Genomic DNA, 14195 nt, shown 5'->3' on the forward strand with positions numbered 1-14195 from the left:
TCAGTAATGATGAGTGAAACTCATTAACATGCACCGTTGAAACACTTCATAAATCATAGTCAACTCCTATCTAGAGATAGAAAATGAATTTGTCATGGATCGACAACTTGTGTACACCAAAGTGCCATAGTGGTCTTGAAATACCTAGCCAAAGCCCCCACAAACTTTACCCCTTTGTTTCACGTTGCATCCTATGTAAGTGACATTATATCAATTGGTGAAGGAAGTCATCGTATAAGGTACCATGACATTATGTCCAAAATAGCCTCCATGAGCCGACTAAACCACAACACTTCCTAAGGATAACACTCAAAGGCGCAAAGAGGCCCAATTGCCCATACAAAACTCCCATGTATATAACTTAATCATCTCTGTCACTGTGGTAGTCAAGATGTTACCACAATGACTAATCATCTATTAGGTCACTTGAAGGAATACAGAAACAAACGACAAAGTTGAAAAGTTGGTGTATATATTTGTAATTTAGCAGAATAAAAACTAATAGATATGAAGAAGAAAATTTAGTCAGATTCACATATTGGAGGACCATACTCTGCTATAATCCGACCATTGAGTGACTTACACGTGTCCACTTAACTTTCCCTCTCAAATCTACGACGCTTCGTTGAGTTGGCCGCGTCTCCACGGGCCCCACCTTGTCTCGCCGACGTGGCATCACCACCACCTATCGTTAAAATCTCCTGAACCCAAAAGCTGGATTTTAATTATTATTACTACATTACTTTAATAATATTTCTTACCATATAGTTTTTCCAATATGCTTCGGGAAGCGTAACAATGGAAATCCAAATCCATACCAAGTAGACAAATATTACCATTGTTTCCCAAAAAAGAGATTATCGTTAATTTAATTTTAATCAATAAAAAATTTAATAGGTTTCAGCCCATACAAAAATCTGAAAGGCACGTGAGAAAAACCTGATCCCTTTGAAATGTTTTGTTTTTGGTTAAAACTATTTTTGAGGAAACAAATTTACAACCAAAAAAAATTAAGGGAGAAAATTAAAAAAGGAATTCCATTTATTTATTTATTTAATTATTTATATTTTGTTGCGGATGAGAAAGCGAGGCAAAAAGATATTTTGTTTTTCTGCTTTCTATTCAGCTATTGTGTCACACGTATTTCTCTCTATTTTTCGTTTGCTGGTTTCTCCTTCTTCTCAGTGCTTTCTAGGGTTTTTCCTCTGCTTAATTTCTTCTTTATTTTCTCTTTTTTTTTTTTTTTTTTTTAATTTTTTCTCTGCTTCTCAGCTCGTCGGATACTTGTTGAAGTTGATTCTTAATTGAATATATATATATATACACAGAATATATATATATTATATTTGTTTTTTAAATTTTCTGGTGCGGAATTCATTACTGTTTGGCAGCTGGGAAAGTGAAGATGAGTTGTGGATGGAGGCGGCAGTTTATATATTGCTGTTTTTCTGTGTACTTTTTGACAGATGTAGGGAATTTGTGCTCGGAGCAGGTTAGAGGTGAGTTCTTATCGGTAATTGTTAAGCTATGCACGAGTTTTTCAATGTTAATTTGTTTATCCCATTAAATTCTATTCTGACCATCCAGATGGATTACTATTGTTTAAGATAACATTTCAAATCCTTGTTTTTCTGGGGTTGGGGGTTGGGGGTGGGGGGTGGGTTGATTTTTGTTGTAATGAATTTGATTGTTTATTGATTCTTTATATTTTGGTGTTTCTTTTCGTAATGATTGGAGCTGGGGAGTTGATTTTTCAATTCCCATTTTTAACTGATGCTTTGGGTGTACTGTCCTCTGGTCTGGTTGTTAATGGGAAGTGGTTTTAGTTGTATTGCATAAATGAATCCATTACATTTCTTTCACGTCTGGACCTTTGACCTTGAGTTTTATGCTTTTGCTGCTCAACCATTTTGAATGGCCTATGTTTCAGGATTGTGCCGTACATTTAAATCTGTTGGTTGATTTTATCTACGGTTGTTTCCTTATAGAGGAATATTGCTGTTCCGATAGTTTTCAAGAGTTGAAAAATTGGTTCTCAGCTTTCGGTATTCTATTTATGGTATTTGACTTGGCAAGTTGTGTTATGCTAGCAGGGCAATCAAGTATGTGAAAGAATGAAGTTGGTCTGGAGAGAATGGAAGAAATGAGCGAGGATATGACGCTATTGGATGCGACAGAGGATGCACATGTCCAAAATAAGGTCAGGCAAGATGCTCAGGAGAATGAGTATTTGCTGAAACCTGAAAATACCAACATAGTTGAATCACAAGAAATGGTTATACCCATTGACGGTGGCTATTCACAGGATTATCCTCATGAATTTACTGACATTTTAGAGGGTAAGAATCTTAATAGGTGTAAAAACAATGTGAAATTATCTGATCAACCAGAGTGCAGTCCTCATTGTATGGATGATGCTGGCGTAATGGTTGAAGAGCTAACTGTGAAAAATCACAATGGATCCAATTTAGCAATTATTGGTCCATCAAACAATAGAGCACGGCTGCTTTCTAGGCACAGTCAGTGGCAACATCTTTACCAGCTGGGAAGTGGTTCAGGAAGTGGGAGTTCACGTATCGATACTTCTTACAAGAACAATGGTCAGGCAGTAACCCCTGGCTTGGAGAATGCTGGGTACACATCTTTTCCCGAGGCTTTTGCTGGAAGAGCCAGTCGTAATGATTGTGGAGAAGAATTGGAAGAAATGAAGGCTACTGACAATAAGGGTGGTGATACTCATGGCAGTATTCGGACCAAGATTCTATCAAAATCGGGTTTTCCTGAATTTTTTGTTAAAAATACCTTGAAAGGCAAGGGGATCATTCGTAGAGGTGTACAACTGGAGCGCTTTAATGTTGAACATAGAAACCCTAAGAATGCAAGGATTGGTGGGGGTATTACATTGGCATCTGGCTCATCATTACAGCATGATGTTAATGATGTTAAGCCTGTCATTCCTGCTTTGTATAGGAAATCCGAGCACAAACATCGGGGTTCTTCTTTTGATGGCATTAGTATGAGAGAATGGCTTAAAGTTCCCAACCAAAAAGTAAATAAAATTAAATGCTTGTATATATTTAGGCATGTAGTTGAGCTGGTGGATCGTTTTCATGCTCAGGGGGTTTTGTTGCATGACTTACGTCCATCTTCTTTCAGGATATTGACGACAAATCAGGTAAGGTACTTTGGAGCTTTTATTCAAGGGAAATCTCCAGAAAGCCTAATGGTTAAAGACGGTCAGTGTTCAGATAACCATCTGACTCGGAAAAGGCCATTGGAGCAAGGGAACTTTCTGTCATTTGGTGGATCTCCAAAAAAACAAAAAGATGTCCAGAATATGAGTCTTATGGCCCGACACTCTCATTTTCCTTTAAAATCTGGTGCCAATCTTGAAACTGCAAATACTAGGGACTGCAATAAGAATGGTTTGGAAAATTATAATGAACATTTTGCGGAACAGGGGGGTTGGAACAAGCCTGCTGGCCTTCGTGTATATGATTCTGCCCCGACTTCAATAAGTGACTTATTGGAAGAGACGTGGTACGTAAGTCCAGAGGAACTTATTACAGGATGCTGCTCAGCTAAATCAAATATATTCTCTCTTGGTGTTCTTCTTTTTGAGGTGAGGGGATAGTCGTGGTTTAATTGATATGAAGAAAGTTAAGTGTGTTTTCTTTCATTCATAGAATGTTGAAAATGCTTCTATTGATAAATTTGGATTAAAAGAGTTTCTATCCAATATCCATGAACTCGAAAGTAAAAGGTGTTACTATTGTTTGAGTGAAACTGTTGATGAGTAGAAAATTTCACAAAAAATTGACCGACATAGGATGTGCAGCTATGCATGACCATAGTTCTTGTTAGTGTTGTCATTGGTCCATAAGTAGTTCTAATTTTTGTTCTACTCTATTACTTTCTTGCGGCCCTGAAAATCCCCCCTAAATGAATATACTTTATTTCTTTCAGTTACTTGGAAAGTTTGAATCGGATGGTGCACTTGCTGCAGCGATGTCAAATTTGCGCGAGAGGATTCTTCCTCCTAACTTTCTAGCCGATAATTTGAAGGAAGTTGGTTTTTGTCTTTGGCTTCTTCATCCTGAACCTGCATCTCGTCCGACAGCAAGGTAATAAAGAATTATAGTCTACCTCAAATCACAAATCTTAGTGTTTGAAGAAACATTATATATGAAAATATAAATGCTTACTTATTTTAGATTGTAATCCTTCATAATTTGGCATAAAGTGTTTTGACTGAAAAAGGCTTAATAAATCTGAAGCTTGTCAATTATAAGGATTGAAATATTCGTTGATACGTCAATATAGTTGCACATAAAGTATCAGAAATATCATCGATTAATCCCAATATGATTATGAATACTAATAACAACAATTATAACTTAGTATGGAATAAAAGCAATTTAATTATTAATTTAAATAATTATATCAATTTCTTTATTGTCATAAATATTCGTCGATATCGATATTTTGTTGATATTCTTGTTGGAGACAACGATCATCCAATATCTCCACAATGGTATGATATTGCCCACTTTGAGCATAAAGGCTCACAACTTTGTTTTTGGTTTCACCCAAAAGGCCTCATATAATTAAAGATAGTTGTCCCCACTTTATATCCACGATCTTCCTTTTAACTAACAAATATGAGACTTTGGTCACATTCCCAACAATCCCCCTCTTGAATAAAGGACCATCAAATCTTCCCTCAAATAGTCATCCATCTATCCAAATCTTATCCAAACCAACTCCTCTTCTTTATAATACACCTCCCGTCTGATAGAGCTCAACCATAGATCTCCACCACGACTATATCTTTCAAAGCTCCCACCAATTCATTGTTTGACACTCTAGAATTCTACCGACATGACTAAAGTAGGTCTCTGTTACCATATTAAATCATCAATCAACCCAAAAACTTAAGGGTTTATTGGTGATTTAATATGATATTAGAGCAAGAGGTCCTATGTTTGAATCCCTATAATGTAATTTTCTCTCCCATTTAATATTGATTTCCACAAGGGGCAGGAAGTATTGAAGTATTGTATAATTAAATTTATCAAGACTCATATACCTAAGATTTTCCTCTTATCTAGCCAACATGGGACTTTGGTCGCATTCCCAACAATATATTAGATAACATTGGATTCCATCTCAAAACCAATTGACTACTAGAATACTAACCTATGCATCTTATAAACATTGTGGGGTTCCTTGATTTTTTCAATGTGGGATACTCAACACATGTCCCCTCAAAATGGTGCCTCTATGGGTCACTATTTTTGGATTGGATCCCAATTTTGTTTTTTAGGATTGGATGCCTCTCATAGGCTCTATTTTTAAATAGAGGGATGGAAAAAGTAATTTAGCGGGACTTCTAATTTTTTTCACTTGGTTAGTTCTACCAATGGTTTCTTTGCCTGTGTCTATTAATTGTTTATATGTGTGTTATAACTGGACTTCTGTAAATTCTGGATGAACAGCGAAATTTTAGAATCAGAACTAATTAATGGGATGGCAAATGTTCCGGCAGCAGAGATTTCAACATCTATTGATGAAGAAGATGCTGAATCGGAGTTATTATTGCAGTTTCTCACATCATTGAATGAGCAAAAGCAGAAACATGCCTCAAAGTTGGTGGAAGACATACGGTATTTAGAATCAGATATTGAAGAAGTCAATAAAAGGCACAGCTCAGCCAAACCCTTGGATAAATCTGGCTTGTCTACGGTGGATAGAAGGGATGATTTGATCCTTCATGGAGGATATTTAAATTCAGATATGCACTCTCAGGTATATAGAATATCACAAACCAATGAAGAGAGAATAGCAAAAAATATAAGTCAGCTTGAAAGTGCTTATTTTTCCATGAGATCAAAAGTAGATCCTTCTGAGAATGATACAGCAATTCGGACAGATAATGATTTACTGAGAACTCGTGAAAACTGCTATCTACCACAGAAAGATGATGAGAGGAGTCACAGTGATCGTCTAGGTGCCTTTTTTGATGGGTTTTGCAAGTATTCTCGTTATAGCAAGTTTGAAGTACGTGGGGTACTGAGAAATGGCGATTTTAACAGTTCCTCGAATGTAATCTGTTCCTTGAGTTTTGATCGGGATGAGGACTATTTTGCTGCTGCTGGAGTGTCAAAGAAAATAAGGATTTTTGAGTTTAACTCACTCTTTAGTGACTCGGCAGATATTCACTATCCCGCAGTTGAAATGTTTAATAGATCAAAGCTTAGTTGTGTTTGCTGGAATAGCTACATCAAGAACTATCTGGCTTCAACTGATTATGATGGCGTTGTTAAGGTATATTTCCTGCATGGTTACAAAACATGAAAATTTCAAAGACGGGGCCTAGCAGGCACCATGTATCTTTCTTGTAATGCCTTGGTTATTGAAATTTTGTTGAATTTATAGACACAAGTATTTACCTCATAGTCTGTCTAGATTTTATACAAGTCTCTTCTTACTCATTAGTGATTTGTCTCTTAATGATTTTTAGCCTGTAGTTTACTTTTAGTTTTCATTCCTGAAATGCTTATATTGATCAATATTCTTATAAAAAATATATATTGATCAATATGTGCTATCAAATCTAGACTTCTGCTACACCGTTTAACAATTGTTATTATTATTTTTGTTTTGAGGATCACTCACAATTCCATTTTCTTGAATGGATTTCCAGTTATGGGATGCAACTGTAAGTCAAGAGGTTTCTCAATTCAATGAACACAATAAGAGGGCGTGGTCTGTCGACTTTTCACAAGTGCATCCTACAAAATTGGCCAGTGGAAGTGATGATTGTTCTGTGAAACTTTGGAGTATTAACGAGGCATGCCCTCTCTCTCTCTCTCTCTTCCATTCTCCTTTTTCTTCTCCTTTCTTACATCCCCTGGATTATTTTTCTTCCTCTTTTGCCTTTTTTTGGCAATATAACACCCAAGCCAAGGATTTGGAAGGGAGAGAATCTTCCTTCTACTTTAAGAGTTTGTGCATGAGGGAGGAGCTCCTTATTTTCTAAAGTAACCATTAAACCTAAATTTTCTAGTTATTCTACGGTAATCTTTTCCCTTTAGGATAAATACTTGAAAAAGCATCATTGTTTTTATTTTTGTTTACGTGGACCTGGAACTTCACTATTTCACATTCTCAATAAAAAGAAGAGCTAAAAATTATTAAAAATTGTGTTTGACTTAGTTCGTTAAATACCGATAATTCATATGAAGATTGCATGATTGGTATCTTTTATATATATATATCATCATCGCTCTACTTTGTTACTTAGAAGATCTTCGTCTACTTGAATTCTTCTCTAACGGATCGATCCTTGTGCATTATTCTACTGCAGAAGAACTGTTTGGGCACAATTAGGAACATAGCAAACGTCTGCTGCGTTCAGTTCTCTGCTCACTCAACTCATTTGCTGGCTTTTGGGTCTGCCGATTACAGAACTTATTGCTTTGATCTACGTAATACTAGAGCCCCCTGGTGTGTGTTGGGTGGCCATGAAAAAGCTGTAAGCTATGTGAAGTTCTTGGACTCGGGGACTCTTGTTTCGGCATCCACAGACAACACGTTGAAGCTATGGGATCTTAATAGAACCAATCCTACTGGCTTGTCTTCCAATGCTTGCAGTTTAACACTCAGCGGCCACACTAATGAAAAGGTTTGTCTCTCTCTCTCTCTCTCTCTCTCTCTCTCTCTCTCTCTCTCTCTGTCAGTTCTTTCCCCCTATGTGCACCCTTTTATTTGTTCTTCGATTTACTGAATTATCTGGTCTTCTCCACTGCTAGAATTTCGTGGGTCTATCAGTTTCCAATGGCTACATTGCTTGTGGTTCAGAAACAAACGAAGTATGTTCTTTATCTTACTTTGTTTTTAAAATTGCTCTTGAAAAGTCTGGAAATATACTCCTCGAGATGACGTCTCTTTAATGGATTTGCATATTTGAACTCTTTTTCAGGTATATGCTTACCATAGATCTCTGCCTATGCCAATGACTTCCTATAAGTTTGGTTCTATCGACCCTATTTCTGGAAAAGAGACCGAGGACTACAATGATCAGTTTGTTTCGAGTGTATGCTGGAGAGGAAAATCCGACATGGTTATTGCAGCCAACTCAAGTGGTTGCATAAAAGTACTACAAATGGTTTGAGAGTGAAAATCGAACCCCTGATTAACTTGACGAATGTGGTCAACTTCAATCACTTTACAGCTCGTGGATTTGACAAAATATCTGAAGCCCTATTCTGAGACTAAAGTATAAAAATGGTAACAGCATTTACATTTTCATCTCACATTTCCTCCTTTTCTTGAGTTATATAAGTTGAGTTATTGATTCAATATAATATGGAATCATATGATTGAAAAAGCTGCCGCAGAGTTTTTTAGTGAATGTGTATATATATAAAAGAAATATATGTCTCTAAATTCTACACTTCTAACCGATAATTTATTCGATTCTTTTCGTGATTGTAATTTTACCCAACAGCTAGTTATAAAAGCTGCATAAAGAAGCAGAATGGTTGCATATTGAGATTGAACACTTCCTCTTCTGGATTTTGAATTTTCTCCCTTGAGCTTTCATAGGATTTGTGTTTGAATTGTGGAGACCAATTTTAACTTTGGCTGCTCAAATATGTACTGAAAATCTAAGCATGGGGAACATTACAAACACTATATTTACACACATTTTAAATCCATTTATTTATCACAATAATTTATAACCTGTTCTTTTGACGAGGTGAAAACAGCGGAAATTACTCAAGGTCCTAGTAAATTATAAGTCTATTTTATAAATAAATATATATGGTACAATGAAATCACTCTTGAACAACACAAAATAATATCGTAAAATTGACATGGGATGTGCTCGTTCACCGTGTAACACTGCCTACCTGAACAGTAGTTTCTTGATTGTGTAAGTTGTACTTATTCAATTTAAAACCTTAACTTTCATGTCTACGTATAAATATAATTTTTATACAGAAAATTTGAAAAAATACCTCCATTGTTCTAACATCTTTTAACTAATACTTAGACTCGAAAAATTGCTTGATCACATTTAAACATGAATGGAAGCACCCATTCGATATGTAAATTCAAATTTGACGTGGTGCATCTACTCATGTATAAATGTGATCAGGCAATTTTCTTTATTTGTCTATTTTTTTTTCCCTTCATTTGTTTGATTTCATAAATTTGAGATTATCTTACCTCAAAAAGAGAGAACGTTGCACTTGTCACTTTCTTTATTCGTCTATTTTCCCCTTCATTTATTTGCCATGTTGTATCAAATCACTGCAAATTCCCTTTCTGTTCTACAATCTATTGCCTTTGGGAGAACAAAATCATAAAAAATAGGATATGGACGTTAGCTGACAGGAGATGTAGAAACAATAACTCAACATCCTTAACGATTAATTTGTTTTCTCTATTCTGAATGCATTGCTTGTAATAATACAAACCCAAAAAGACAATTCTCAGATGAAAATGATGAAAAGAAAAGGCTCCCTGCTTCAAAAACCACAGAGGACAATCTGCTGTCTTCCAATTTTAAAAACTGCAAATCACATCCTGAGAGAACAGAACAAGACAATGAAGAAAGTTGATAAGTTATGACAGAAAAAAACCATAATTTGAAGCTCCACTGACACTTAGTAAAATCAAATCTCAAACTTAAAAAGTGAAAAAAAAATAAAGGGAAAGAATAGACAAAATATAAATAGAAGGGGGGAAAACCAGGATCTGCTATTCTTTCTGAGATGTCCAGAAACTACAAGAGCTTAATTACAAGAAGCTAACATGAAATTGTTTCTAAGACTATTTCTGTAAAAGGAAAGAAAAACAAATGAAGTATCTGATCTGCATAACTTGAACGATGTCAGAAATTTTACAACAATGCAGAAGCAAAGCTCTACAAAAAGGCTTCCATCTAAGAAGCAAGCAAAAGCTAGTGAATTTCCGAGTCCGAGACATGACCATTCGGTCTCCTTCTTCCCTTACTCAGAGGGCTAGAAAATGGTAACGGGATATCTCTGTTCGTCTTCAATACTCGAGGTCGTGAAGTTGATCGTGAAGGCATTCGTGAGGGTGTTCGTGTAGTCATTCGTGTTTTTGTTTCTAAGATCCCTGAGTAAAACAAACCACAAGCTCCAGTTATTATATAGCCAATTTGTTTGTAATATAAAGCTTTGAACAAAGGAAACAAAATCTTACCTGTGCCTTTTTTGATCTTTGTGTCTGGAAGTTTCTTTGTAGTTGGCATTTTCTTGGGTGGAGCTTCAGAATAAACAGATCTCATATCAGAATAAAGGGATCTAGTATCACTTGCAGGGATAGTGAATGGATCTTCTACTACAGAAGCAGTATCATCTCTATAAATGGAGGCACAATCATCCTTGCTAATGGAAACCACATCACTTGCAGAATCCCAAGTTTTGATTTTGTTTGGATTTGTCTTCTCCTTCTCAGCAAGTCTATAAGCAAACATTTGGAATGGAATTTGTGAAACTGAACATAAATCACCAACCCCATCTGAGGAGAATCTCCTTGCAACTCCTGCTTCAATGTCGCAGTAATCGACAATAGGCGTTTGCAATTCGGGCTGATTGCTTTCAGGGTTCATAGCAAGGAATTTCTTCACCTGGCGAAGTATTCGACAAATGGAAGTGAAAGATAACCTCTGAGAAGGGTCAGAATGCCAGCATCTTTTGGTAAGACTCACCAGATATTTAGGAGTCGGAAATGGGAAGAGGGGTCTCTCGCCTGCTCGGATATTGCGACTCATCTTCTCCCCTTGTAAATGACCATCTTCAAATGGAACCTTTCCGGTCAAAAGCTCAAAACAAAGCATACCAAAACTGTAGACATCTGCTTTCTCTGTCTTCCTGAAAGAAGGAACAGTTCCTGGACCTTGTTCTTGCTCTGCCATCACTTCTGGAGCATGCCAGATAAAAGGGTTGGTTTCTAGTTGGTTTGTTGAGTTTCTAGGAGGTGAATCCTTGATCGATGATAGACCGAAACCGGCAACTTTTACGAGATAAGAGCCTTCTGAAGAGTTCCTCGGCTTCATAAATACATTGGAAGGGTTTAAATCTCCATGATAGATCATTTGGGAGTGTAGATATTCCATGCCTCTAGCAATTTGAAGCATGATATCAACTGTAACATGGAGAGGAAACAAGATTCTCCTCCTGGCTCCATTATTATCCTTCATGTAGGAAGAAAGATCCTTGGACATCAAATCTGTTATAAGAAAGTACTCTTTCTTTTCCTCATCCAAAAACCCACAGAGGTATTGCAATATATTAGGATGTGAAAGTGATAAAAGAATTTGAACCTCAGAATCTGTTTGTTCAGTTTCCGCCGTGAACTGTTTCAGACCAAAGTTCTCCCCAAACCATTGAACTTCCTTAGAATGCCCTCCATCCAACCGTCTCCTCACCTGATAATCCTTTGTTCCGAACAAAATTGAACTCGGGAAAAGCTTCACCGTTGGCGGTTCCGAGTTTAATTTCTTTATCAACAATTCACCAAGCCGCTGCTCGTTCTTTGAACCAGCATTTCCTGGTGAACTTATCTTTTCCTTGAGTGCTTCAATTAGCAGCCATCGATCTTCTCTTGAAATGCTTTGCATCCGATTACGTATTTCTCGAGGAACCAAATACTGTTTCCCAAATCTCCAATGGAACAGTTTCAGGTCATTCCATTGCATATCATATTTCCTCATAAGTACAAGCCTTCTCTTCTGCATCTCGTCCTGATCGAGCCCTGATATCTCTCCAGCTGTCTCAATCGCTTCAATGACAGCAGGAAAGCAGGAAAGCAAGTTGTGGACATGGAACTCGATGCAGTCTTTGTTCTGATGGAAGCTGATTACTTTAGCCCACCAGTCTTTGGAATCTATGCATTGCTTGATGTAAAGCTCCCCTTCTTTAAAAACTCTATGCAATTCCCTCAAAGGCTGTTCAAGCGCTTTCCACTTGGTGTTCTTCTCTTCAAGCTTCAGATTATCCTTAATCTCTCCAGCAATTGTATCAAAAGCCAAACTAAACATATCATGGAGTAAACAACATTGACGCTGGTTGAATTGAGTTTCATCTTGCAACACCATAAGAGCCTTTAAGCTTCCCAATACCTCTCCAATGCGCCGGAATTGTTCCATCCCGGCTTAGAGAGGGCGATTCCGCCAAAGACGATAACACCCCAAATACACAAAATCGTCTCCCGAACCAAAATCCGTCTCCAAATACACCACTGCCTACAAATTCCACCACACAACAATGAGAAGCTATAAGCAGAACGAAGAAACCCCAAAACTCTCAGAACTCCCAAACAATTAACCAACCCTCTAATACCAAACAAAATGATCAGATGCCAGTATCAAAGAAACGGTCAACGGACAACTTCACATAATCTCAATAAACAAGACCATACCTTCACTTCAAAAATTTTCCCCTGTAATTTCAGAATCAATCAATCATCAATCATCCATCCAAAAGCTACGTAGTGGAATCAAATTCTCCTCCTTATAAGCCCAACAAAAAATAAAAGAAAAACCCAGTTTGAGAATCAAATCCCCATTGGGGCAAATCATCAAACACCTGGAGGGAGGTTTTTGATCGATAAATGATGTAATTACACCACAAAAACGGCTAAGAAACCGAGGAATTAATCAAAGAAACAACGGAAATTTCAAGATGGGGTTTCTTGTCGGATTATTGTAACGATGAATTTGATCAAAAAGTAGGAGAACTTAATCAAAAAATCAAAATCAAAATCAAGGGAAAGAAGGAAAAAGAAGCAGTTTTTTTTTTTTTTTTCTCTCTTTTTCCTTCTGGGAAAGAGCTTTGTCGTTTGGTTAGAAAGAAATGGAGGCGTGGCCGTTGAAATTCCGTTTTATTTGCACGCACTTATAATACGTGTTCCCGCGGCTTTCGTATTTTCTTTATTAAAAAAAAAACAACAAAAATAAATATTCACAAAACGCCATCGTTTTGGTTCTCCGTTCTCATACTGCCGGACACTGAAGGCGAAACGGCGGCGTTTTTTCAGTTATTAAGCGATAAATGAAATATATTAATTAATTATAAAAAAGAAAAGAAAAAGGGGGCTTGACTGACTGCGGTATTTACAACTTATTCTTTCTGTAACCTTTTTTCTATTGGTTGGAAATGTAAATTTCCTCTGTGTGTATATTTTTACTGTAAAAAAAAAGGTGTGCGGTTAATTTTAATATTGAAGTAAAATGAGCTGGGAAACTAACTACAGTTTCACTAAAGAAAAAATAGACATTAGAATTTTAAAAGACACGAATAAATTTAAGTAAAACATTACCATTTTATGGTGTAATTAGTTTGATTAATTGAGTCAATTTTGATCCTATATTTTCCTACTGAATTCAGCTTAACTCTAAACTTGTTAATTATTAATTAATATTTTCTGATAAGTTATTATTATTTTATTTTTTAAAAAGATATATGGGTTATGTTGTGTTGGATTCATTTAAGCTGAATTTGGAATTTTTATTGTTAAGTTTAGACATTTTATTTTTCTTACTTGATTTTGTTACTAGGTTTGGATATTTTGATGATTTAGTTTGGATATTTCTCTACTATTTTGTTCTTTGTTTTTGGTTTCTTAACAAATTTTCATGTCATTTGTTGGAATTAATTGGGAGTTTAATTTGATTTAGAAACAAATCATTCAACTTACTTAAGTGTGAAGTTAACCTTGGAGTTTTTCCATTAATTAAATATTCTTCATTTTTAGAATAATAATTAATAATTCTTTAAACTTGACTTATATATAGTAGGCTGTTACGAATGAATTAAGACTAACTGATAGGTTTTCTTCTTTATTTTATATTTTCCTAAAAAACTAGGAGTTCCTTTTTAATGCCCAGAAAAAGAATTAGTTTTGTAAACCATTTTTGTTTTCAAATATAGGGATATGAGTCGACCTATTCATAAATATAACAAAAATGTCACTGTCTATTAGTGAAAGACAGGTTGAAAATGTGATCAAAATCTCACATTGGTTAAATAAGAAAACGATCATGTACATAAATGAGGATAACTATTTTCATTAGCATGAGACATTTTAGGGTGAAACCAAAAGCAAAGTCATGAGGTTTTATGTTCAAAGTGGACAATATCATACTATTGTGGAGA

General features: G+C 36.0%; 2 protein-coding genes across 6 annotated transcripts; one reads left to right on the plus strand and one right to left on the minus strand.

The window, feature by feature from the left end:
• The first annotated feature begins 1093 nt into the window (after window positions 1–1093).
• Window positions 1094–10045, plus strand: LOC120068155 (protein SPA1-RELATED 2). 3 transcript variants are annotated; one of them, XR_005479109.1, is made up of 9 exons: window positions 1094–1499; window positions 2094–3622; window positions 3967–4124; window positions 5499–6327; window positions 6707–6853; window positions 7370–7687; window positions 7815–7874; window positions 7985–8292; window positions 9909–10045. XR_005479109.1 is itself a non-coding variant. In XM_039019856.1 (8 exons), exons 2-8 carry the CDS (start codon window positions 2135–2137, stop codon window positions 8174–8176), a joined length of 3192 nt encoding a protein of 1063 aa, XP_038875784.1. In that variant the 5' UTR covers window positions 1094–1499; window positions 2094–2134; the 3' UTR covers window positions 8177–8723. The 3 variants fall into 3 exon arrangements, 1 of the variants encoding a protein (XP_038875784.1); XR_005479108.1 differs by lacking the exon at window positions 9909–10045 and adding an exon at window positions 8513–8742; XM_039019856.1 differs by lacking the exon at window positions 9909–10045 and having other exon boundaries at window positions 7985–8723.
• On the minus strand, window positions 9724–12914 carry LOC120068156 (serine/threonine-protein kinase ULK1). 3 transcript variants are annotated; one of them, XM_039019860.1, is made up of 3 exons: window positions 12460–12914; window positions 10240–12279; window positions 9724–10152 (listed from the first exon to the last, which is right to left on the minus strand). In XM_039019860.1, exons 2-3 carry the CDS (start codon window positions 12185–12187, stop codon window positions 9974–9976), a joined length of 2127 nt encoding a protein of 708 aa, XP_038875788.1. In that variant the 5' UTR covers window positions 12188–12279; window positions 12460–12914; the 3' UTR covers window positions 9724–9973. The 3 variants fall into 3 exon arrangements, with proteins under 3 accessions (XP_038875788.1, XP_038875787.1, XP_038875786.1); XM_039019859.1 differs by having other exon boundaries at window positions 10240–12283; window positions 12460–12913; XM_039019858.1 differs by having other exon boundaries at window positions 10240–12914.
• Window positions 12915–14195: the final 1281 nt, after the last annotated feature.

This window comes from Benincasa hispida, chromosome 12, assembly GCF_009727055.1.
Source record: "Benincasa hispida cultivar B227 chromosome 12, ASM972705v1, whole genome shotgun sequence".
Classification (NCBI taxonomy): Eukaryota; Viridiplantae; Streptophyta; class Magnoliopsida; order Cucurbitales; family Cucurbitaceae; genus Benincasa; species Benincasa hispida.

Excerpts from the sequence above, each read along its gene's own strand:
- LOC120068156 (XM_039019860.1), bottom strand. The coding sequence starts at position 12,187 with ATGGAACAATTCCGGCGCATTGGAGAGGTATTGGGAAGCTTAAAGGCT. Across the intron at positions 10,153-10,239 it reads AAAGATCAAAAAAGGCACAG|GGATCTTAGAAACAAAAACA; the intron begins GTAAGATTTTGT and ends TGTTTTACTCAG.
- LOC120068155 (XM_039019856.1), top strand. The coding sequence starts at position 2,135 with ATGGAAGAAATGAGCGAGGATATGACGCTATTGGATGCGACAGAGGAT. Across the intron at positions 3,623-3,966 it reads TTGGTGTTCTTCTTTTTGAG|TTACTTGGAAAGTTTGAATC; the intron begins GTGAGGGGATAG and ends TATTTCTTTCAG. Across the intron at positions 4,125-5,498 it reads GCATCTCGTCCGACAGCAAG|CGAAATTTTAGAATCAGAAC; the intron begins GTAATAAAGAAT and ends CTGGATGAACAG.